At 34.8% G+C, this 25,477-nt stretch overlaps 1 protein-coding gene across 1 annotated transcript in view; it reads right to left on the bottom strand.

Moving 5' to 3' along the window:
- The window catches only part of SAMTOR (S-adenosylmethionine sensor upstream of mTORC1), an 85,944-nt gene that overhangs the window by 34,521 nt on the left and 25,946 nt on the right, over positions 1-25,477 (bottom strand). The window contains exon 3 of the mRNA XM_067746774.1: positions 19,349-19,519. Within this exon, the coding sequence (XP_067602875.1) occupies positions 19,349-19,519 (171 nt within the window). The remainder of the gene's footprint in view (positions 1-19,348; positions 19,520-25,477) is intronic.

A 25,477-nucleotide genomic window follows, 5' to 3' on the forward strand; every position in this document is an offset into this window, starting at 1 on the left:
GAAAGTCCGCGCGCAGCAACGAAGACTCAATGCAGCCAAAAATAAATAAATAAAATAAATTTTAAAAATACTGTTTATTTCAACTTTCTCAAATAAAATAAATTTTAAAAATACTGTTTATTTCAACTTTCTCACCTGTTATTTATGAAATAAACAATTTGTTGGTAACCTACACTTCAGTATTTTTTAACAACTCAAAATTTTGTGATAGGGCATGATTCTTTAAAGGCAAGGATCTAGTGCTTGAGTGACAATATATTTTATATGTAATGGAAATCTTTTAAGAGTTAATATATTCTTACCTGTCTTCTTAAAAATGACTTGAACATTATCTTTTCTGGACATCGGAGGTATTCATCATGACCATTAATCATCTTTATAGATATATAAGACTCTGCCCCTCCAAAAAATTTGCCTGTTTCTAGAATTATTTGTTGCTTTTCTTTAAGATAGTTGGTCTTTTCTCTGTCACATTTTGTTATTATGTAAACTGACTCTTCTGTTTTCTTAAGGTTTCTAATCTATTATGCTTTGAAAAACTCTCTCCTTTATTTCCTCTTCTTCATTTTTGTGTATGAAGGCCTAATTCCATGGCAATTACTTGAACTGATCTCATCTTTATTCAGGGTGGTTAAATATAAGTCGGCTAAAACTAGATATACTGTCTTTTATTAACCAGGGTAAGAAGCCAAATAGTAGAGATATTAGATTACCAATGTTTTCTGAAGATATAAAGTGTCACACACAACACCCCCCAACATCTGCACCCCCTTTTTAAAACCTTTTCTTAGTCTACTTCTAACATTTTAATCCTTTGTTGTTTCTCCTTGGGATCACCCATAATCTGTTGTATTTATGGCTCCATCCTACTCTAAATACTTTGGGCCAACATCACCATACTCAATGGTATACAGAACTGCAAAGATATTCTAGGGATAAAAAGAAAACAAAGGAAACAGGGTACTACTGATTTTCCCTGTTTCTAACCTTGATTAAGTCATCTTTTTCTAAAGTCACAGTTAACTTAATCATGAGATTTGCACTATTTGGGGTTTTGGTTAAAATTAATTTTATAGTCCCTTCTAACAGAATTCATTCATTCACCGATTTAGTGTGTTCCTTTATGTGCAAGGTTACTGTGTTAAGCCCCCAAATTATAGCAGAGAATAACAGAGTTTGATCATCTGTCCTCATGATGCTTTATACACTAGTACATGGTCTGGAAAATTATAATGGTTAGGAAGATTATAATGCCCCTTGGGCCAGTTACTAAAGTGAATAACTTAATTCTTTTAGAATTTTCTAACCCTTTTTTAAAGTTCTCAACTACTACTAAAGCCTAAAGAAAACCTGGCCTTTAGACACAGACACAAGTTCTCTTGTGATTTTATGATAGAGTAGATTATTTTACTTAGATTAATTTACTGTGAATTCTCTCAAACATACAGACTTTCCCAGGTTTTCAAAATTGTTTCTACCTTTGAGAATATGTATTCAATCTAGAGTTAATCCATAACAGTACAGAGATCTTGGGAGGAATAGGCTTTTCCTCTTACACGGAAATAGACATAAACATTGCCTAAAGGCTTAGAGATTGAGTGAGGTAGACAATGTCATTCTGAAATACCTTACTACTCTACACTCATATTTATAGTTTAAGTTGTAGGCTGTGACCTCTATCACTGTTGGCGTAGATAAAAATTAACACAGGTAACATTGTTTCTTTGAAGGCTAAAAACCACTGCTTTGGAAAACTGAGGTAGAAAAGAATCCAGCTGGCTAAGGTTCTTTAACAACTTACATATTTCACAGAAGGCTTCCACCTCAGATTCACATTTCATGTCTGGTCATGTTCTTAAGGCCACATTCTTAATTTTAAAATATTCTCCAGAAGTAAAGCAATTATGCTCATACTTTCTATATTAGATTACTCAATTGTTTCCATTTTTCTTTCATTTATTCAAATATATACTGAGTACTTATTGTATGCCAGGTATTCTGTAGGTACTGATGATACAGTGGTAAGGCAAACTTACTGTCCTTAAACTTACACAGCAGGAATCTAATTTAGGTAAGTGCTGTATAAATAAAACATCATGAATTATTTTCATATGGCTTTCTATAAGTAGAGCTGAACTGAGTGAGAATGGGAAATACACACAATATAATAAATATATAGTACTACATGAGGACCACCACTTCAAAAAAGAGTCATAAATAATATATGATTTGGGAACTGAAGTGTCTATTCACTCCTCCATATACAGTTACTCAGTATCACTAATTTGGCTATTACCAGTATAGTAAGAATAAACTTAGTAACAATGTGTTATTAAATTTGGTGCAGGGAAACATTTCAGAATTCTGTGCAACACTGTGACTAATCTAAAGACTCCAGCTCTGACTTTGGCAGATCCGCAAGTAGGCAGTCTCCATGGGCCAAGTGAAGCACAGAGAACGGTCGAGAATCAAGGAAGGAAAACTATCGGGTGAGAATCAAGGAAGGAAAGCTATGAACTACTTGCTGCTGCCTGGTGAAACAGAAGAGGTCAGGAGGGAGTGGGCTGAAACCCAGGAAGGCGGCTGTTTATTGTTTACAGAGTTTCAGTTCCTATTTTATCTCTAAATAGCAGCTTTCCCACAAGCTTCATGGTTGAAGGTTTAGAAAGCCAGACACTAACTATTCTTCACTATAGATCTCAAACTATAGATCCTGTCTAGGCCTAAGTACTAGATCTCAGAAGAGCTTTATAAAATCTGTAGAGTACTATCCTTAACCATGACAGTTATCACAGCAATATTTTGACACTTTCATATCAAAATGCTGTGACAAAGATTGAGTTATATTTATCAAAAGGCAAGTGACTGAAGAAAAAAATGTCAAAGAAAACATAAGTACCATCACTCTCGAATACTCCATATAAAATTAGTGAATGTTTTCTAAGGTTCAATACCAAAAAACCAAGTTATCCTAGTTAACTAGGAAAGATAGCACTAACTAATAGAAAATCCATTCTCTGAGTGTAATGAATGATTTTAAAAATTACGGACCAGAAAGACTTACCTACAAATGAGGCGGGGGATAAGAACAAAGCTTTCAAGTAAATAAAGCATTTCTTTTGGAGAAGTACTAAACAGGAGATTTTTATTAAGAAAGTGATTCTCCTAGGGATAAGAAGGAGGTGATGATTTAAAGTTGCAGCACAAACAACACAATTTACTGTTCAACCCACTCAGTTCTATACATATACATACATCCTCTGTTCCTTGACTTTAGCCAGTTGCTTGTATATCTCCATCCTCTAATTTAGTTAATGCTGTTGTATTAGCATTAAAAATAAATCCAGTTAAATTCTTATTTAGATGATTCAAGATAATAAAAAAATTTACTCTATAGACTTACAAGTACAAAATAATGTGTGTGTTGTAGTCACTTGGGGAGAACTCCTGAATTTCCCTAAAGACATTATCCTATCTTAACCTTTTCACTTGCTATCATGCTTCTCTTTAGAGGATCATTACTCTATAAAGCCCCCCCACCCGAAGAACATCCTCTCAATCTGTATCCAATTAATGATTATCCTCCTAACTCTTACATTCATTATACCTTCCTTTTCATTCCTGTTATACACAAGCATTCCCTAAAGTTCCATAATTAAGGTTTCTCTCTTTCCTTCTCTCTTTCTACTTTACAATTTTTCTCCAGAATGATTCAGGTGATATTCTGTATATCCAGATGATATCATGTACTTCCAACAATCAAAATAATCCCCAAATGCAGATGATACTTCTATATCTACTTTCTGATTTTTAAAATTTTTTTCCTAGCTCTAGACTCACATTTCAACAATATGCAAGATAATAATAAACACATGCTGTTGAATTCAGTAATTTAACAAGTATCTATTGGGGACCTTGTATGTGTTGGCACTATGCTAGGAGCTGAGTTACCCACAAGGCAGACATGGACCTTATCTTCACGGGGTTTACAATGTGGTCTAAGAGGAAAGACAAACCATAAACAATAAGGAAAATACAATGAGTTAGAGCAGGGGTTTTCAAACTTTTTGGTTTCAGAATACCCTTCTACTCTTAAAAGTTACTGAAGACATCAAAGAACTTTTGTTTATGTGGGTTATATCAATTGACATTTACTGTATAAAAATTATAGCTGAGTAAATTTTTAAAAATTTATTCATAAAAATGGCAATAATAAAATCATCACAGGCTAATTTATAAATAGCATTTTTGGAGAAAATTATATTTTCCAAACAAAAACTTAATGAGAAAAGTGACACTGTTTTACATTTTTTTTGCAGATCTCTGTTGTCTAGCTAAACAGACAATAGCTGGATAATCATGCCATCATGCTTTAGTGTGCTTTTTGTGTATTTCCCATTTCATCACATGACATTAAAAAGACAATTACTCAATAGTTAAGTTTAATACAATTTATAATTTTTATTGCTTCATCACCAACAATCAAGTTGAAACTGGACTTTTTTTTTTAAATTGTGGGTTCACGGCGAAGAATACGACTATTAATATAATTTGGTTTCACTGCCTTGATTTGTGCTAAGATGTCAGCAACTTTATCCACCATTGCTTCTGAACTATCAGTACAAATAGCAACATGGTAAAAAAGGCAAATAATATTTTAATATTAACATGGAAATACTGTGAACTCACAGACCTCCCCAAAAGGGCCTCAGAGACTCCTAGAGATCCATGGATCACACTTTGAAATCTGCTATGTTAGAGGATTCTGGTAGCCTTGTTGATGATACCAAATCTAGGAGTAAAGGAAGTTCCTTCTCAGAGTGTTGAATAAGACTATATGTAAGGATTAACAGGAAATTATCCAGGTGAAGGGGTTGAATGATGGGTTGTGAGAGGATGCTCTGGGCAGAAGGAAAAACACCAGGCCGAAGCTGGAGTTCTACATGAATTAAAGAAACATCAGTATTATTAGGTCATATAGTTGAAAAGAAAAGGTACTGAGGAAATGAGGGATGCCGAGGTCAATAATGAAGGATTTTCTATGTTATGTTAAGGAGCCTGCATTTTATCTGAAGAGCAAAAGAAAATCCCTGAACAGTTTTAGGTAAGAGAGCTGGCATTATCAGGTTTATGTTTCAGAAAAAAATTCTCAGGATGAACTGTGGAGAATGAATTGCAGTAAGACTGGAAATAGAAGTCTATTGTAATTGCCCTGGTGGGAGAAGAGGACAGAGAGATGTAGACTGACTGAAGTGATATTGAGAACTTAGAAATGATAATAGGACTTGGTGATTAACTGGATGTGGGAAGTGAGACAGGGAAGGAGTCAAGATAAAATCTTTAAGTTTCTAGCTTGGGCATACAGATGCGTTTAATGAAACAGGGAACATTGGAAGAGGAACAAATTTGGGTGATTCAGAGTGTAGGAAAGGGGAGAATATTAGCTTGCTCATGATACAAGGGTATCTCACAGGCACAAACGCAAACAGAGTTTAGTAGGCACCTAGATATATGAAGCTCAGATCAGAGCTCTGAACTGGAAATACAGATTTGGTATCACCAGCATGTACGTGGTAACCAAAACTATGGAAGTAAATTAAGCTGCCATGAGAGGATATGAAAATGAAGAGTAGAGAGCACAGGACCAGCATTTAAGAGGCAAAGAAAGGGGATGTACTGCTATTAAGAAATGACAAGAAATGTACTGATAAAAGGACGTGTCCTTACAGCACATGTATTAAGATGAAGACATTTATTTTTTAAAGATAACACTGCAGTCATAAGGAGAAGAATACATAAGTTGATTGTTAATAACCACTAAATTACCATTAAGACTCATAAAATAGGTACTATAGCACATGCCTCTACCACCCCCATAAAATGGATAACATTCATTGATATTTGTTTCAGGATGAGTTTTATTAGGCTTTAGGTAACTCACTAGAAAATGGTAATTTGTTAGTTAAAACACCAAAGACTCTATTTCCTAAATTATACTTCTATAATTCCATGTAAGTCTAATTAGCTTTATATTTTTATTAGATCAAATTAGATTCAATTCCAGTTACCAAAATAATAAACAACTTGTTTTAGATAGTAAATCTTTAATTTACTATCTGTTGAGGACATAATATACAGAACTATAATAAAAATCCTATAAACTGAAGTTAACAGAATTTGGGGGGAATGCTTTAAATCTTACTAAGGAAGCATATTTACTTTAAGAATTCCTCCAAACAGGGACTTCCCTGGTGGCGCAGTGGTTAAGAATCCATCTGCCAATGCAGGGGACACGGGTTCAAGCCGCGGTCCAGGAAGATCCCACATGCCATGGAGCAACTAAGCCCATGAGCCACAACTACTGAGCCTGCGCTCTACAGCCCGCAAGCCACAACTACTGAGCCCACATGCCTAGAGCCCGTGCTCTGCAACAAGAGAAGCCACCGCAATGAGAAGCCTGTGCACTGCAACGAAAATTAGCCCCCACTCACCGCGACTAGACAAAGCCGCTGCGCAGCAATGAAGACCCAACACAGCCAAAAATTAAATAAATAACAGAATGCCTCCAAACAGAATTTTTCGTAGAAAATATTTTTTGGTCATTATTTTCCTTTATATATACAGTCAGATTATAGAGGGCTGGATCACGGTATTCTTCTTATGACAATTTGCCCCTTGTGCTATTGTTACCCAAATGATGCTTTGAACCTATATAATCATCACTACTTTCATTCCCAACATCTAGTACTTTGGGTCATTATCTGAAAGCTCAGACCTTTGGGGTCTTTATACGTAGTTCTTCCTATTTTTTTTTAACAGAAGACTATACAGCGTTATTTTATTTTTATAAATAAAGGGAGACTCAGGAATGTTAGATATTTTCCCAAGGTTATTCTCTGAGCCAGTGTTAAAATTGGGAAAGGAACTATCTAACGTTTTAAAAAGGAGCAACTGATAAGCACGGATTATTAGCATTCAGCTTATTCATAATCTCCAATATATATATATTTTTTAAATGAAGAAAACCTATGGAGGAAAACTTTACATTTTGAATTGGTAATTAATACACATTGTTTCTGTAGAAATAGCTTTAAAATATTATACATGGCTTTAAATGGGACTTAATATCTTTTCTTTTTTTAACAAAAGGCATCAGCCACCATGTCTGTCTCTTTTTTTAAAATTTTATTTATTTAGTTATGTATGTATGTATATATGTATGTCTGCATTGGGTCTTCATTGCTGTGCGCAGGCTCTTCTCTAGTTGCAGCGAGTGGGGGCTACGTTCGTTGCGGTGCATGGGTTTCTCATTGCAGTGGCTTCTCGTTGTAGAGCATGGGATTTAGGCACACAGGCTTCAGTAGTTGTGGCACATGGGCTTCAGTAGTTGTGGCTTGCAGGCTCTAGAGCGCAGGCCCAGTAGTTGTGGCGCACGGGCTTAGTTGCTCTGCGGCATGTGGGATCATCCTAGACCGGGACTCGAACCTGTGTCCCCTGCACTGGCAGGTGGATTCTTAACCACTGCGCCACCAGGGAAGTGGGACTTAATATCTTAATATTTCTAAAACTCCATATTTGATACTTGTAATCACAATTTTATCCATTTAGTGTTTCAGTGAAATAAATGAAAAATTTTACTCTCAGGTTCAAATTTATATTTGTATATATGCTTTGATTAATATGTAATGCATTTCAAACTAAGAGCAAAACACCTGAAAAGCACTACTGAAACAAATTTTTCATTTATATACTGTATTATGTTCAAAAGACATTTAACTTCCTCCTTTACTACCGTAATATCTTTTACTTACTAGGATAACCTTCAACGTTAAAAGCCAAAGAAAATACGAAGAATGCTAAAAACTGAATAAAAATCAACTGCTAACTAAAACTTTGAAAAAAAAGAACACTAAAATGGTATTCAAAACCACTATTTAATTATTATAAACCAAACTCTCAAAACCAGCATTAATATGTCAAATTAGGTCCTCTTTATTAGATATTACCTATCATCATGTATTATATTCTCTTTCTGTCACAAGCCTTTTAAGAATATGTCCAATATCTTACATCCTAAGGCAGTATGCAGGTAAAGTCCATAAGACTCTTGGATTGGCAGTGACCATCTAATAAATAGTCTTTCCTTTTGCTCAGTGCCACCTCTTCCTTCCCCCTTTCTCTACCAATTAACTAAATCTCAAGTAGATGATTAGAAAAACCTGATTCTACTGTCCTAAATATGTCTTTCCTTCTTTCATTTCCTTCCACCCATCCGTCCATCTGTCTGTCTGTTCTTTTACCCATGAAGCATGTGTTAAGCCCCCACTCAAATCACTATAAATGTCCAGTAATATCCTGAGTACTAAAGAGCTCATAAATTGACTGTCAAAATTGACAGACTTAAGATCATAAAACTTAAGAGAGCAAATGACATGAACAGACAATCCTTAAAAAAAAAAGAAATAATGAAATGATACTATTCGAAGCCTTGGCTTAGATGCTAAGAAACTTAGAGTCAAAACTGTGTGTTCTATTTGTAACAACAGTAATGGACATAAATGGCAGATGATGAGTTTCTTCTCTTATATTGACTGATTAATTGGAAACAGCTTCTTAGAGTGCTGTGTAAAAGGGATTCTGAGGCAAGTCCAGGCTCTGTAGGAAAGATCCAATGACCAACTACCTACATTTATCATGGATTTTGGAAAGTATTATGAAAGCCATGTATGCCATGTTTCTACCATGGCAAGTACTAGAACATCACAGAATGAATTTTATTTTTCTGATTTCATATGATTTTCTTTTATTTAAAAATTTTCCTTTTTACTTTAGATTGGGAAATAGGAAGACTGGTTTAACATCTTAAATTACATTCTGCTGGCCTCACAGAATGAATTCAGAAGTGTTCCCTCTAATTCTATATTGTGGAACAGACTGTAGAGAATTGGTCTCTTTTTCCTTAAATGGTAGATATCACCAGTACAACCAACTAGGCCTGATGCTTTCTCTTTTGGAAGACTATTCATTATTGCTTTAACTTCTTTAATTAATAAAAACCTATTCAGATGATCTATTTCTCTTTGTGTGAGTTTTGGTAGATTGTGTCCTTCAAGGAATTTCATCTAAGTTATCAAATTTGTGGGCATAGAGTTATTTATAATATGCCTATATTATCCTTTTATTGTCAATGAGATCAGTAGTGATGGCCCTTCTTTAATTTCTAATATTAGTAATTTGTCTTTTTTTTTTTTTTTTTGGTTAGCTTGACCAGAGGTTTATCAATTTTATTGACCTTCAAACACCAACTTTTAGTTTCACTGATTTTCTCTATGGCTTTCCTGTTTTCAATTTCATTAATTTCTGCTCTGATCTTTATTATTTCTTTTTCTCTGATTATTTTGGATCTAACTTGCTCTTGTTTTTCTAGTTTCCTAAGGTAGAAGTTTAGATTACTGATTTTACATTTTTCTTCTTTTCTAATATATACTTTCAATGTTAAAAATTTCCCTCTAAGCATGCTTTCACTACATATCTTCAATTTTAATACGATGCATTTTCATTTAGTGCAATTAGTACAAAGTATTTTAAAATTTCTCCTGAGACTTCTTGTTTGACCCACATGCTAATTAGATAATCAATAAATATTTTGGGATTTTCCAGTTCTCTTTGTTATTGGTTTATATTTTAATTCTATTGTGGTCTGAGAGAATACTTTATATAACTCAAATCTTTCTAAATTTGTTAAGGTGTGTTTTATGGCCCAGAATATGGCCTATTTGGTAAACATTTTGAAAAAATAATACTTTTTAAAAGGAAGCAAAGTACTTATTTTGTATCATTTACAAGTATATATGTACAACAAGAAGGAGGGTTGGGACACAGCTATCTTAGTATTAGAAGGATTGGTAGTAATTGGGGCTTGGGATAAAATTTCCATCAATCACATTATATACAGATTCAAAAAGTGTCACGTCTCAATTCTGAGCTATAGATGACTTTAAAAAGTGACTCTAAAGAGGAAATAGGCAGTCTACCTGAAAAAGAATTCAGAATAATGATAGTAAACATGATCCAAAATCTTGGAAATAGAATACAGAAAATACAAGAAACATTTAACAATGACCTAGAAGAACTAAAGAGCAAACAAACAATGATGACCAACACCATAAATGAAATTAAAAATTCTCTAGAAGGGATCAATAGCAGAATAACTGAGGCAGAAGAATGGATAAGTGACCTGGAAGATGAAATAGTGGAAATAACTACTGCAGAGCAGAATAAAGAACAAAGAATGAAAAGAACTGAGGACAGTATCAGAGACCTCTGGGACAACATTAAATGCACCAACATTCAAATTATAGGGGTCCCAAAAGAAGAGAAAAAGAAAGGGTCTGAGAAAATATTTGAAGAGGTTATAGTTGAAAACTTCCCTAATATGGGAAAGGAAATAGTTAATCAAGTCCAGGAAGCACAGAGAGTCCCATACAGGATAATACAAGGAGAAACACGCTAAGACACATATTAATCAAATTATCAAAAACTAAATACAAAGAGAACATATTAAAAGCAGCAAGGGAAAAACAACAAATAACACACAAGGGAATCCCCATAAGGTTAACAGCTGATCTTTCAGCAGAAACTCTGCAAGCCAGAAGGGACTGGCAGGACATATTTAAAGTGATGAAGGAGAAAAACCTACAACCAAGATTACTCTACCCAGCAAGGATCTCATTCAGATTTGATGGAGAAATTAAAACCTTTACAGACAAGCAAAAGCTGAGAGAGTTCAGCACCACCAAACCAGCTTTACAACAAATGCTAAAGGCACTTCTCTAGGCAAGAAACGCAAGAGAAGGAAAAGACCTACAATAACAAAACCAAAACAATTAAGAAAATGGTCATAGGAACATACATATAGATAACTACCTTAAATGTAAATGGACTAAATGCTCCCACCAAAAGACAAAGACTCGCTGAATGGATACAAAAATAAGACGCATATATATGCTGTCTACAAGAGACCCACACAGACTGAAAGTGAGGGGATGGAAAAAGATATTCCATGCAAATGGAAATCAAAAGAAACCTGGAGTAGCAACTCTCATATCAGACAAAATAGACTTTAAAATAAAGACTATTACAAGAGACAAAGAAGGACACTACATAATGATCAAGGGATCGATGCAAGAAGATATAACAATTGTAAATATTCACACACCCAACATAGGAGCACCTCAATACATAAGGCAAATACTAACAGCCATAAAAGGGGAAATTGACAGTAACACAATCGTAGTAGGGGACTTTAACACCCTCTTTCACCAATGGACGATCATCCATAATGAAAATAAATAAGGAAACACAAGTTTTAAGTGATACATTAAACAAGACGGACTTAATTGATATTTAGAGGACATTCCATCCAAAAACAACAGAATACATATTCTACTCAAGTGCTCATGGAACATTCTCCAAGATAGATCGTATCTTGGGTCACAAATCAAGCCTTGCTAAATTTAAGAAAATTGTAATCGTATCAAATATCTTTGCGGACCACAACGCTATGAGACTAGATTTCAATTACAGGAAAAGATCTGTAAAAAATACAAACACATGGAGGCTAAACAATATACTACTTATTAACCAAGTGATCACTGAAGAAATCAAAGATGATATAAAAAAAAACCTAGAAACAAATGACAATGGAGACACGACGACCCAAAACCTATGGGATGCAGCAAAAGCAGTTCTAAGAGGGAAGTTTATAGCAATAAAATCCTACCTTAAGAAACAGGAAACATCTCGAATAAACAACCTAACCTTGCACCTAAAGCAATTAGAGAAAGAAAAGCAAAAAACCCCCAAAGTTAGTAGAAGGAATCATAAAAAACAGATCAGAAATAAATGAAAAAGAAATGAAGGAAACAATAGCAAAGATCAATAAAACTAAAAGCTGGTTCTTTGAGAAGATAAACAAAATTGATAAACCATTAGCCAGACTCATCAAGAAAAAAGGGAGAAGACTCAAATCAACAGAATTAGAAATGAAAAAGGAGAAGTAACAACTGACACTGCAGAAATACAAAAGATCACGAGATTACTACAAGCAACTCTATGCCAAGAAAATGGACAACCTGGAAGAAATGGACAAATTCTTAGAAATACACAACCTGCTGAGACTGAATGAGGAAGAAGCAGAAATATGAAGAGGCCAATCTCAAGCCCTGAAATTGAAACTGTGATTAAAAATCTTCCAACAAACAAAAGCCCAGGACCAGATGGCTTCACAGGCGAATTCTATCAAACATTTAGAGAAGAGCTAACACCTATCCTTCTCAACCTCTTCCAAAATATAGCAGAGGGAGGAACACTCCCAAACTCATTCTACGAGGCCACCATCACCCTGATACCAAAACCAGACAAAGATGTCACAAAGAAAGAAAACTACAGGCCAATATCACTGATGAACATAGATGCGAAAATCCTCAACAAAGTATTAGCAAACAGTATCCAACAGCACATTAAAAGGATCATACACCATGATCAAGTGGGGGTTATCCCAGGAATGCAAGGATTCTTCAATATACGCAAAGCAATGAATGTGATAAACCATATTAACAAACTAAAGGAGAAAAACCATATGATCATCTCAATAGATGCAGAGAAAGCTTTTGACAAAATTCAACACCCATTTATGATAAAAATCCTCCAGAAAGTAGGCACAGAGGGAACCTTCCTCAACATAATAAAGCCCATATATGACAAACCCACAGCCAACATCGTCCTCACTGGTGAAAAACTGAAACCATTTCCACTAAGATCAGGAGGAAGACAAGGTTGCCCACTCTCACCACTCTTATTCAACACAGTTTTGGAAGTTTTAGCCACAGCAATCAGAGAAGTAAAAGAAATAAAAGGAATCCAAATTGGAAAAGAAGTAAAGCTGTCACTGTTTGCAGATGACATGATACTATACACAGAGAATCCTAAAGATGCTACCAGAAAACTACTAGAGCTAATCAATGAATTTGGTAAAGTAGCAGGATAAAAAATTAATGCACAGAAATCTCTGGCATTCCTATACACTAATGATGAACAATCTGAAAGTGAAATCAAGAAAACACTCCCATTTACCATTGCAACAAAAGAATATCTAGGAATAAACCTACCTAAGGAGACAAAAGACCTCTATGCAGAAAATTATAAGACACTGATGAAAGAAATTAAAGATGATACAAATAGATGGAGAGATATACCATGTTCTTGGACTGGAAGAATCAACATTGTGAAAATGACTCTACTACCCAAAGCAATCTACAGATTCAGTGCAATCCCTATCAAACTACTACTGGTATTTTTCACAGAACTAGAACAGAAAATTTCACAATTTTTGTGGAAACACAAAAGACCCCGAATAGCCAAAGCAATCTTGAGAACGAAAAACGGAGCTGGAGGATTCAGGCTCCCTGACTTCAGACTATACTACAAAGCTACAGTAATCAAGACAGTATGGAACTGGCACAAAAACAGAAATATAGATCAATGGTACAGGATAGAAAGTTCAGAGATAAACCCATGCACATATGGTCACCTTATCTTTGATAAAGGAGGCAAGAATATACAGTGGAGAAAAGACAGCCTTTTCAATAAGTGGTGCTGGGACAACTGGACAGCTACATGTAAAAGTATGAAATTAGATCACTCCCTAACACCATGCACAAAGATAAAGTCAAAATGGATTAAAGACCTAAATGTAAGGCCAGAAACTATCAAACTCTTAGAGGAAAACATAGGCAGAACACTCTATGACATCAATCACAGCCAGATCCTTTTTGACCCACCTCCTAGAGAAATGGAAATGAAAACAAAAATAAACAAATGCAACCTAATGAAACTTAAAAGCTTTTGCACAGCAAAGGAAACCATGAACAAGACAAACCTCAGAATGGAAGAAAATATTTGCAAATGAAGCAACTGACAAAGGATTCATCTGCAAAATTTACAAGCAGCTCATGCACCTCACTATGAAAAAAACAATCAACCCAATCCAAAAATGGGCAGAAGACCTAAACAGACATTTCTCCAAAGAAGATATACAGATTGCCAACAAACACATGGAAGAATGCTCAACATCATTAATCATTAGAGAAATGTGAATGAAAACTACAATGAGATATCATCTCACACCGGTCAGAATGGCCATCATCAAAAAATCTACAAACAATAAATGCTGGAGAGGGTGTGGAGAAAAGGGAACCCTCTTGCACTGTTGGTGGGAATGTCACTTGATACAGCCACTATGGAGAACAGTATGGAGGCTCCTTTAAAAACTAAAAATAGAACTACCATACGACCCAGAAATCCCACTACTGGGCATATACCCTGAGAAAACCATAATTCAAAGAGTCATGTACCAAAATGTTCATTGCAGCTCTATTTACAATAGCAGGACATGGAAGCAACCTAAGTATCCATCAACAGATGAATGGATGAAGAAGATGTGGCACATATATACAATGGAATATTACTTGGACATAAAACGAAACGAAATTGAGTTATTTGTAGTGAGGTGGATGGACCTAAAGTCTGTCATACAGAGTGAAATAAGTCAGAAAGAGAAAAACAAACACCGTATGCTAACACATATATATGGAATCTAAGAAAAGAAAAAAAAAGTCATGAAGAACCTAGGGCTAAGATGGGAATAAATACACAGACCTACTAGAGAATGGACTTGAGGATATGGGGAGGGGGAAGGGTAAGCTGTGACAAAGTGAGAGAGTGGCATGGACATATATACACTACCAAAGGTAAAATAGCTAGCTAGTGGGAAGCAGCCGCATAGCACAGGGAGATCAGCTGGGTGCTTTGTGACCACCTAGAGGGGTGCGATAGGGAGAGTGGGAGGGAAGGAGATGCAAGAGGGAAGAGATATGGGAACATATGTATATGTATAACTGATTCACTTTGTTCTAAAGCAGAAACTAACACATCATTGTAAAGCAATTATACTCCAATAAAGGTGTTTAAGAAAGAAAATGTGATACACACACACACACACACACACACACACACACACACACACACACACACTGGAATGTTATTCAGACATAAAAGAAGGAAATTCTGCCATATGCAACAACGTGGATATAACTTGAGGGCATTATGCTTAGGGAAATAAGTCAGACAGAGAAAAACACTTATGATCCCACTTAAATGTGGAATCTATAAAAACCGAACTCATAGAAACAGAGAGCAGATTGTCAGCGGCAGGAGGTGGAGGGGGAGAAAATGGTAAAGGTGGCCAAAGGGTACAAATTTCCACTTATAAGAGGAATCAGTTTCTGGGGATGTAATGTAAGGTAATGTTCTGTACGTGAATGTAGTTAACAATACTGTATTTTATATTTGAATGTTGTCTAAGAGAGATTTTAAAAGTTCTCTCCTCACAAACACACACAGAATTCTAACTATGTGAAGTAACTGCTGTATTAACTAACCTTATTGTTGTAATCAGTTTGTAACATATGCATGTATAAAATCATTACATCGTAACCTTAAACTTACACAACGTTATATGTCAATTATATCTCAATAAAGTTAGAAGAAAAAAAAAGTGACTCTAGTAGTAATAAATTTTTGGTTTTCATGAAATGTAAGTTAAAAAAACCCAAGGTATTTTTGCTATGTGAGCCATCACTATCTGAACTCGGAAATCAAAATGACTTGATTTTGTGATAACACTGGGAAAAAGATAACCCTTGCTAGCTACACTTGCTATCCAAAGTCGGAAGTCAAACAGATTTAGATAGTAACAAATACATATCTTCCTAAATAATAATATCTATAAATAAAGAGAGTAAACATCAGACCTTTGACTATTTCATCTACCTCTCTAGAAGTGTGTATGTGTAAGAGAGCGAGAAATTCTCTTTGGAAAAATTGATTATTATTTTGTATGAGTATCACTTTATATTTAGACACATAAAGTGGTAGATATTTATGATAAAATATAATGCAGAATGAGTGTTTTAATAGCACAGGAAGAGCAGTTTACACAAAATTTTTTATACTGCATGGTCTCTATTGTGTAAGAAAACAGTGCCTATTAAAAAGACTGGAAAGAAATACACCTAAATGTAACCAGGATTGAGTAATAATTTTTCTACACCTATAATCTTCTCTACATGCAAATTTTTCATACTGTTATCTTATTTCATCTGCAGTCAGGAAAATATAAAATACTGATTTTAATACAACATGATAAGTACTGTAATAGAGATATTAAAAGTTTGATATTGGTACCAGAGTACCAATTCTTTTGAGAAGTTCAAGTTAAGTTCTGGAAGGGAAGATGCTTCAAATATAGCCTAATATAATACAGCAACAGTTGATCAGAAAGAGGATATATTGTACTTGCAAATGCCAGAAAGTGAGAACATGCATGTGCCACTAGGGGAATTTAAACAGTTCCATAAGACTAGAATATGGGCTGCAATAATGGTAGGAGGAGTGGGAGGGATAAGTCTACATACACATGTTGGGGCCAAATGCTATACAAAGTAGTTTCTAGAATGAAGAAAATCTAAACCTAGCCATCCTAGGCTAAGATGTTTCAATGCTTAATTTCAATACTAAGTAAGTCCTGACCTATAACAATCATATTTCCTTCAAATACTTAAAACTACTTTTTCTCCTTTAAAATTAAAACAGAGACTGAAATTTCTTGACTATGGCAGGGGAGAGGCTGGTGGCAAATCCACTCCTCAGTAAACAACTATAACAAAGAACACAATCATCAAACACAACCATTTCAGGGCTCAAACCTAGGCAAACACGTTGCAAAGTGTTCATTCATGAAAACCAGCTAAATCTTAGCTAACAACAGTGGGGATCTGTGGTGTCTTTGCCTGAAGCCACTCTCATCATCCCCGCCCTTTGCTCAGTTGGTATGGAAGTTCTTTGAGGACAGGGCTGGCTGTGAGAAACAGCAAATTCCCTGCTGGAAGGGGTTAACAGGATTTGGAGCAGAGGGTGAAAAACCCACAGAACAATGTCAGTAAAAGTAACAAAATGGTAAGAAACAAACAGGGCAAGTCAGCAGCTATGCCAGCTTCAGGCTGCAGTTTTGGTTGGCCAGAGCTGTAGACTGGAAGACTGGTCAGAAATTTAGAAATTCCAGAAATATCCTGGAAATGAAAGAGGCACAGAAGGGCTAAATAAGCTTTCCACATAGCCTTGGTTGATTGGGAGGCTAAATGAACATGCACGGGAGACCCACGAGGGCCTGATGGAAAGCAAAAAGTGAGGCAGACTTGGAAACTGCCTGAATTTTAAATGTACTCCCAAATCAACACACATCCACTGGCAGAGGGTGGGAGCCTTACAGGCTGGAGAGGTGTTTGAGCACAACCTCTGACCTATCATTGACCCCTAATCTGTGCAGACACAAGTACAAACTGTAGGAAACCAGCCTAAAAAAATAAAAATAATAGTAATGTACAAACTACCAGGGAAACAGACTCCACAGATTAAGTGCAGGGAGATTACTAAAAACCACCACCACCATCGCCACCCTCCTTGGGGAAAAATCCAAAACAAGAGTTTCTATAACTTCAAAAATATACTGGACAGTTTTCAACAAAAAATTATGAGACATGCAGAGAAAAACAGGAAAGTGTAGTCCATATTCAAGAAAAAGAGCAGTAAATAGATTCTGAGTGAGCCCAAATGTTGTATTTAGCAAAGACCTCAAATCAGCTATTATAAAAATGTTCAAAGAATTCAAAGAAACCACGTTCAGAAGAGTAAAAGGAAAATATGACAATGACTTAACAAACAAAGTAATCTCAACAATGAAACAGAGACTATAAAAAAGAACGATATAGAAATTCTAGGGTTCACGTTTTCCACATGTACCTGTTTTTGATAGCACTGTTAACTATATAATTTCTTATGCTGGTCAATATTTTAAAAATATTCAAGAATGTTCGTAACACCTGAGTTATAAGATGTTTAGTAACTCATTATGCTTTGTAAGCTTTGTAGTAACCTTTGAATAAAGGTAAAGATCTTTTCCTACAGAACTAATCAAAGGTATATATTAATTTTTGAATGAAACTGCTTATACCTAACTAGATAATATTTCAACATGGTATAAAATCAAAGTAACCAAAGGTAATGTTATGTTGATATCTACAGGTTTGGAAATGTTTTAAGAGGTTAATTTAATTTTATTTCCAAGGTTAGCCTGCAGTGTCTATTAGGAATGTTTCTAGAATTATTCGAGCTTAACATTTTCAAGAGAGTAATACAATATTACTTGATTCCACAAATTTATTCTGGTACTAAGGTATATAAATAATTTTAATACTACTAAAATTAATTGGATTATAATACATACACAATGAAATATTATTTAGCCATAAAAAATGGGAAATCCTGCCATTTGCAACAACATGGATGGACCTTGAGGTCACTGCACTAAGTAAGTCAGACACGAAAAGACAAATACTGTATGATCTTACTTCTATGTAGAGTCAAAAAAAAAAGTCAAACTCATAGAAACAAAATCAGATTTGTGACTGTCAGATCACAAATTTAGGGATTGGGTGAAAGGTACTTCCAATTATAAGATAAATAAGTTCTGGAGATGTAATATCCAGCATGGTAACTATAGTTAACAATACTGTATTGTATATTTGAAAATTGCTAAAAGTTCTCATAAGGAAAAAAAATGGTAGTTAGGTGAGGTGAGGGATGGTTAACTAAACTTACTGTGGTAATCATTTCACAATATATACATATATTAAATCACTTTGTTGTATGTGTTAAACAGTGTTACATGTCAATTATATCTCAGTAAAACTGGGAAAATACTCATGTACTTATTAAATAAAATTTATGCCTATATGCATATATATAAATATTACCAGCAGGCAGATTTTTATATTGAAAATAAAGTAATGGGAATTGGTTCTATTAATAATCTTCCATTAATTCCTTATTTGTGATTTGTCAGTGGATAGACACTTTATATTTAATTTAATTGGATTTCACTGTTTTGATTCTTTGTATTACCATAAAATGTAACATTTAATGAATGATTCTTTCTCATTTTTAGTGAGAACAATTGATGTTATGGAACTACTAGTTTCCCAGATATCCCTTAAAATTTTATGCTACTTTCCTACCTAATAATATAACAAATTTACATTTCTCAGACTAACATACGACCAGAGAAGCAAGCAAAATGCCCACTACTTGGTGTAAACCATTACACTATTTTACATTATTAACACAGCTATCCAGGATAATGTTAATAATCTAAGTAGAAAAGTATACTTACTCAGTTATAAATTCAGGGTTTGTAAAGCTGAGGTTGGTTAAATGACCTTCAAGTTTAGAAGATTCATGCGTATTTAAGGCTGGAGTGGTCTTAGTGGCGAGTACAGCTCTTTTTTCATCTTTTTCAAGTGCTTTTCTCTTCCCACCATTTTGAAAATATTCTCTGCATACACTACAAGGCAAAATAAAGTTATATTTTAAAACAATAGGTATGAATATAAAATAAAATGGGAAAATATTAACCTTTATTAATCAAAATGGGAAATTTTCAAATTATAGTGTCCTATTTTTAAAATGTCACATTGAGGTAAGTTTGAGCACCTGTAGCATTTTCAAATTTTTAAAATTACCATATAACAAAGCATGATCATAGATTATGTTTAAAAGTGTTTTTTCAGAAGTACAATGTGCCTGTATGTTTTGCTGAACTTTATTCTTAGCTAAAACATAAGTTCCTCCAGAAAAGCTTAAATAACTCTGTTATTCAGTGACAGAATTCAAAAAGTAGTCACAGTTAACTCTGAGCCAGCTCTGCTGGTAGTAGACAGTTGTTTTTCAGATCCCTCCTGGTTTATAAAAACAAAGTCACACATATATACACTAATATGTATAAAACAGATAACTAATGAGAACCTGCTGTATAGCACAGGGAACTCTACTTAGTGCTCTGTGTTGACCTAAATGGGAAGGAAATCCAAAAAAGCAAGATATATGTATACATATGGCTGATTCACTTCGCTGTACAGTAGAAACTACCACAACATTGTAAAACAACTATACCAATAAAATATATATATATGTATAGTTATCACACAAAAGAGAAGCTCCATTAAACTATATCCAATTGCTGTTAAAAAAAAAAGTCACAAAATCAGGTTGCCAAAATATTAAGAATCATGCTATTTGCTCTGAAAGAAGAACATAAAAATCTGGTTAAGGTAAAAATGGTATCATATTATAAAGGTATACATTCAGAGAGAACAAAGGTTTTAACATAATAGTGATTTTTATAACACTTGGAAATTATTCCTGTCCATCAAGAGACCACTACTGCTTGTCCCAATTCTTATAATATAAATGGATATTAAAATGCAGATTTTTCAAGATGTATTATTTCAAACTCATTTAGTTTAGCCCATATCAGGTTGTTATCCGTAATCAGAAACTGATGACTGGCATTAAGATTAAACAATTTTCTTCATACCTAATACAATTTTAGGGTGAAAATAGTAGGGTACCATGCCTGGGTATGTAACAGGACAATAAACATGAACCACAGAATCAACTCAAAACACTTACTAGCTATTAAAGACAAAAAACTTAAAGGAAGCAAGACTGGTATGATCTGCCTCTGGCCCTTGAGCTTACAATATGACAGGAGATACATACTTAGACAATTAACTGATATACTTATCAAAGCTTAAAGTGAATGTAAATGAAGCTAAACAAATTTTCTTTATTTTTAGATTCTTAAACCACATTATTATTCCATATAGCTCATACTCTGAACAAGCTAGACTATTTTTCTCCATAAACACTCCTTGGTGCAGTTTCAAAAACACATGGCTAGAGAAGAAGTGAAAAATTAATTTAAAACTGATTTCAGCAAGTAGAACTATGGTGTCTAACGAAACAATGCTTATTTCCCCTCACACTTAAAGGATGCTATTAGTTCAATTTCAGTTTGTCTAAGTATCTAATAAAGACTTCTTTAACTTATCCTATGGAGATTTAATTTTAACTCAAATTATATACAGGAGTTGAAACTCATTTATCATTAATCAAACATTTATTAAGTACCTATCATGTGCCAGGCACATAGGTGATGGAAAAACAAATTGAAGAAGGCATTGCTGCCCTCAAGGAGCTCAGACTAGTGAAGGAGACAAATAATTATATATTGGGTTGGCCAAAAAGTTTGTGTGGGTTTCCAAAAGAAATTTTGGGGCCAACCCAATAGTAAAGAAAATACAATTGATAAATACCTAACGCCCAATCTAAAATCAGTAGTATAAGCTGATTTTAGGAAGATAAGTAGGAATAAATCAGGCTAGGAAGAATGTTAGTTAAGGAGGAAAGTGCTTTCCTGGCAGAGAGAACAGCATGAGCAAAGGCATGGAACAGAAAAGCATCATGGATCCCGCAGAGATAGACATCAGTTCAAGGCATGTGAAATTTAAACTGCCAGGCAGAAAATGGATGGATGGACTCATAAGTGAAAAGGCCCTAAGGCCAACACACATATAGAGAGGAATGACAGCCACATGACACTGGAGAGGTAAACAAACTTCAGATCATGCAAGACTGACAGGCCTATTTAGGAATGTGGTCTTTTTTAGAAATCTAATCTAATGACAGAAATGGTTTAGTGGTTTCTTCGAGTGGGGGGTGGGCTGACTACAGAGGTGTACACTAGAGCTTTTTAGAGTCGTGGAAAAGTTCTGTATCTAGACAGTGGTGATGGTTACACAAGTGTAAACAACTGTCATTACTCACTGAACTGTACACTAGAATGGGTATATTTTATTGAATATTAATTAAACCTCAGTAAGGTTGATTGAAAAATATAGCCTGAATCACCTTGGAATTAATACTAAAAATAATACCTTTATCATATAATATTTCACTAAGGCATGAAACACAAGGGTAAAGAGATTACTTACCTTTCTATTAGGTAGAACCACAAAGAGCTGCTGATATTCAGTAGTTCTTGACCCACAAAAATTGCAATTTTATGTGGTTCAATCTCAATGTTACCTAGACACTTGACTGCAAAATACTTAAAGGGCTAGAATTCCAGATACTCATAGGATAATAACCACCATCTAAACCCCAATCTCCCTACAAAACTTCCAAAAAATATACAAAACATTAGGAAGAGCAAATAAAAGCACACACAGTTCACACCTATGGCATAACTAGGAAACAGGAATAGCACCTTATTTTACATGTAATTGGGGAAATAAAAATCTGAGGCCAACTGAGTTGGCTTTGGAGTTACCCGAAGTACAGAGTCAGATGAGGACTGTGTAAGAGAGGAAGGTATGATGGGGTCTTAGAGGTGGCACAGAAAAATCGATAATACTAGCTAAGGTTCACCACAGAGAGAGTCCAACTCTGAATGGAGAGATCTTAAGACTTATGGGACATAGTGAAACAAGGCATTAGGCACAGGAAGACCAAAAGGAAAAAGTCTGGAAAGTATATGGGAAGGGCTGTCACCAAAGGTGAGAGCTCTGTGAAGATATTATTTCTGAGGGAGAAAGGAAGCACCTTGAAAAAAGGGGGTATCTCTGGAGGTGTGTTGATAAAGGGAAAGAATCAATTAAGAATAAAGAGCATACTGACATAAGTTAAACCTATTAAAAATTCATAAATCAGCCAAAAGAGGACAATACTTATTAAAGGAACTCCACTTTCATATCTGTAGCAATCAAGCAAGGATCTTTGGAATTAAGAAACAAAGCAAGCACCCAAACCTCTACCTATACCTCTATACACAGTCTAACATAAAAGACAAAACACATAAAAGAGATGTCCAATGAATCCAGCAATCGTACAAGTTTCTATTAGAAGGGAAGAGAAAGATATCACAACTTTTCAGTGGATGAAAATTCTCAAAAACACAGAAAATAACAGTTATAAAAGAGAAGAAAACTGTAACAACACTTCAATATTAATTATACATAATTAAGCAATGCAGATATGAAAAACATTTCAAATTTGAAATTAAATAGAAAACTGAGGATAAAGAAGAACTACATAAATAGATATTCCATGAATATGAATAGGAAGACTCAATACTGTCACTATGTTAGCTCTTCCCAAATTGACTTATACATTCAACACAATCCCAATCAAAAGCAGAGCAAAATATCTTATAGATAAAACAAATGGATTCTAAAGTGTACATGGATAAGCAAAGGACCCAGAATAGCCAACACAATATTGAGGGTGATGAACAAAGTTGGAGGACTGACACCATCTGATTTCAAGACTTAATATAAAGCTGTAACTATACCATTACTATTAGTAATCAAGGACAGTATGTTGTAGGCAGAACAATAGACAAGTAGATCAATGGAACAGAAGAGAGAGCCCAGATATAGATCCATGTAAATACATTCAACTGATCTTTGACAAAGGAGCAGTGGAGTAATACAGTGGAGTAAAGACAGTCTTTTCAACAAATAGTGCTGGAACAACTGGATATCGACATGCCAAAAAAATAAACCCTGACACAGATATTACACTCTTCACAAAAATTAACTCCAAATGGATCACAGACCTAAATGTAAAACACAAAACTCTAAAACTCTTAAGAGAGTTTTATAAATTTTTAGGAGAAAATCTAGATGAACTTGGGTGTTATATCTAAAAAGTCATTGCCAAATCTAAGTCACAACCCTTAAAAAAAAAAATTGAGACACTAGATTTAATTAAAATAAAAAACTTCTGCAAAAGACAATGTCAATAGAATGAGAAAACAAGCCATAGACTAGGAGAAAATATTTTCAAAAGATCTATCTCATAAAAGACTGTTATCCAAAATATATGAAGGACCCTCGAAACTCAACGTTACGAAAACAAACAACTTGATTAAAAAATGGGCAAAAGACCTAACAGACACCTCACTAAAGAAGGTGCAGATATCAAATAAGCATAAGAAAAAGACTCTCCATATCACATGTCATTGGGGAAATGCAAATTAAAATAGCAATGAGGTACTACTACACATTATTAGAATGACAGAAAACCAAAACACTAACACCAGCAAACGCTGGTGTGGAGCAACAAGAACTCTCATTCACTGCTAGTGGTAATGCAAAATGGTATAGTCACTTTGGAAGACAGGTAATTTCCCACAAAACTAAATATACTCTTCCCATATAATCTAGCAATCAAGTTTCATGGTATTTCCAAAAAGAGTTGAACACTTACTTCCACACAACAACCGGCAGATGGATGTTTACAACAGTTTTTTTTTTTAAGATTTATTTATTTATTTACTTTATTTATTTTTGACTGCTTCGGGTCTTAGTTGCAGCACACAGGGTCTTCATTGAGGCATGTGGGATCTTTCGTTGTGCCACACAGGCTTCTCCCTAGTTGTGGCGTTTGGGTTTTCTCTCTCTAGTTGTGGAGCACGGGCTCCAGAGAGCACAGGCTCTGTTGTTTGTGGCACGCAGGCTCTCTAGTTGAGGCACTCGAGCTCAATAGTTGTGGTGCGCAGGTTTAGTTGCCCCACAGCATGTGGGATCTTAGTTCCCTGACCAGAGGTCGAATCTGTGTCCCCTGCATTGTAAGGTGGATTCTTTATCACTGGACCACCAGGGAAGTCTCTACAGCAGTTTTGTTCGTAACTGCCAAAATGTGGAAGCAACCAAGATATCCTTCAGTAGCTGAAAGGATAAATAAGCTTTGATCCATCTACACGATGGAATATTATTCACCACTAAAAAGAAATAAGCTATCAAGCCAAGAAAGACATGGTGGAACCTTAAATGCACATTATTAAGTGAAAGATGTCAATATGAAAAGGTTAAATACCTTAATTCCACCTACATACATTCTAGAAAAGGCAGAACTATGGAGACGGTAAAACCGTCAGTGGTTGCTGGGTATGGGGGGAAGTTGGGGGGAGAAGGAATTAACAGTTGGAGCACAGAGGATTTTTAGAGCAGTGAAACTGTTCTGTATGATACTATAATGGTGGATACTTGTCATTATATATTTTTCAAAACCCATAAAATATATATTACCAAAAGTGAACCCTAATGTAAACTATGGACTTTGGATTCTAATGATGTGTCAGTGTGGGTTCATCAACTGTAACAAAGGTAGCACTATAGATGGATGTTGATTGTGATGTGACTGCCTATGTGTGGGGTCAGGATGTATGGGAACTACCTGTATTTTCTGCTTAATTTTGCTGTGAACCTAAAACTGCTCTAAAACAATAATGACTATTTGAAAGAAAAAAAAAAAGAACACAGAATAGATCATGTGCCTCTTGATGCAGTACCCTGAGAAGGATACAATATCACCTATGTGATATTCTTGCTAATAATATGCTTAACTTGAACCTAATCACAAAGAAACAACCATACAAATCTAAACTGAGAGACAG

This window comes from Pseudorca crassidens, chromosome 8 (assembly GCF_039906515.1).
Source record: "Pseudorca crassidens isolate mPseCra1 chromosome 8, mPseCra1.hap1, whole genome shotgun sequence".
Taxonomy (NCBI): domain Eukaryota; kingdom Metazoa; phylum Chordata; class Mammalia; order Artiodactyla; family Delphinidae; genus Pseudorca; species Pseudorca crassidens.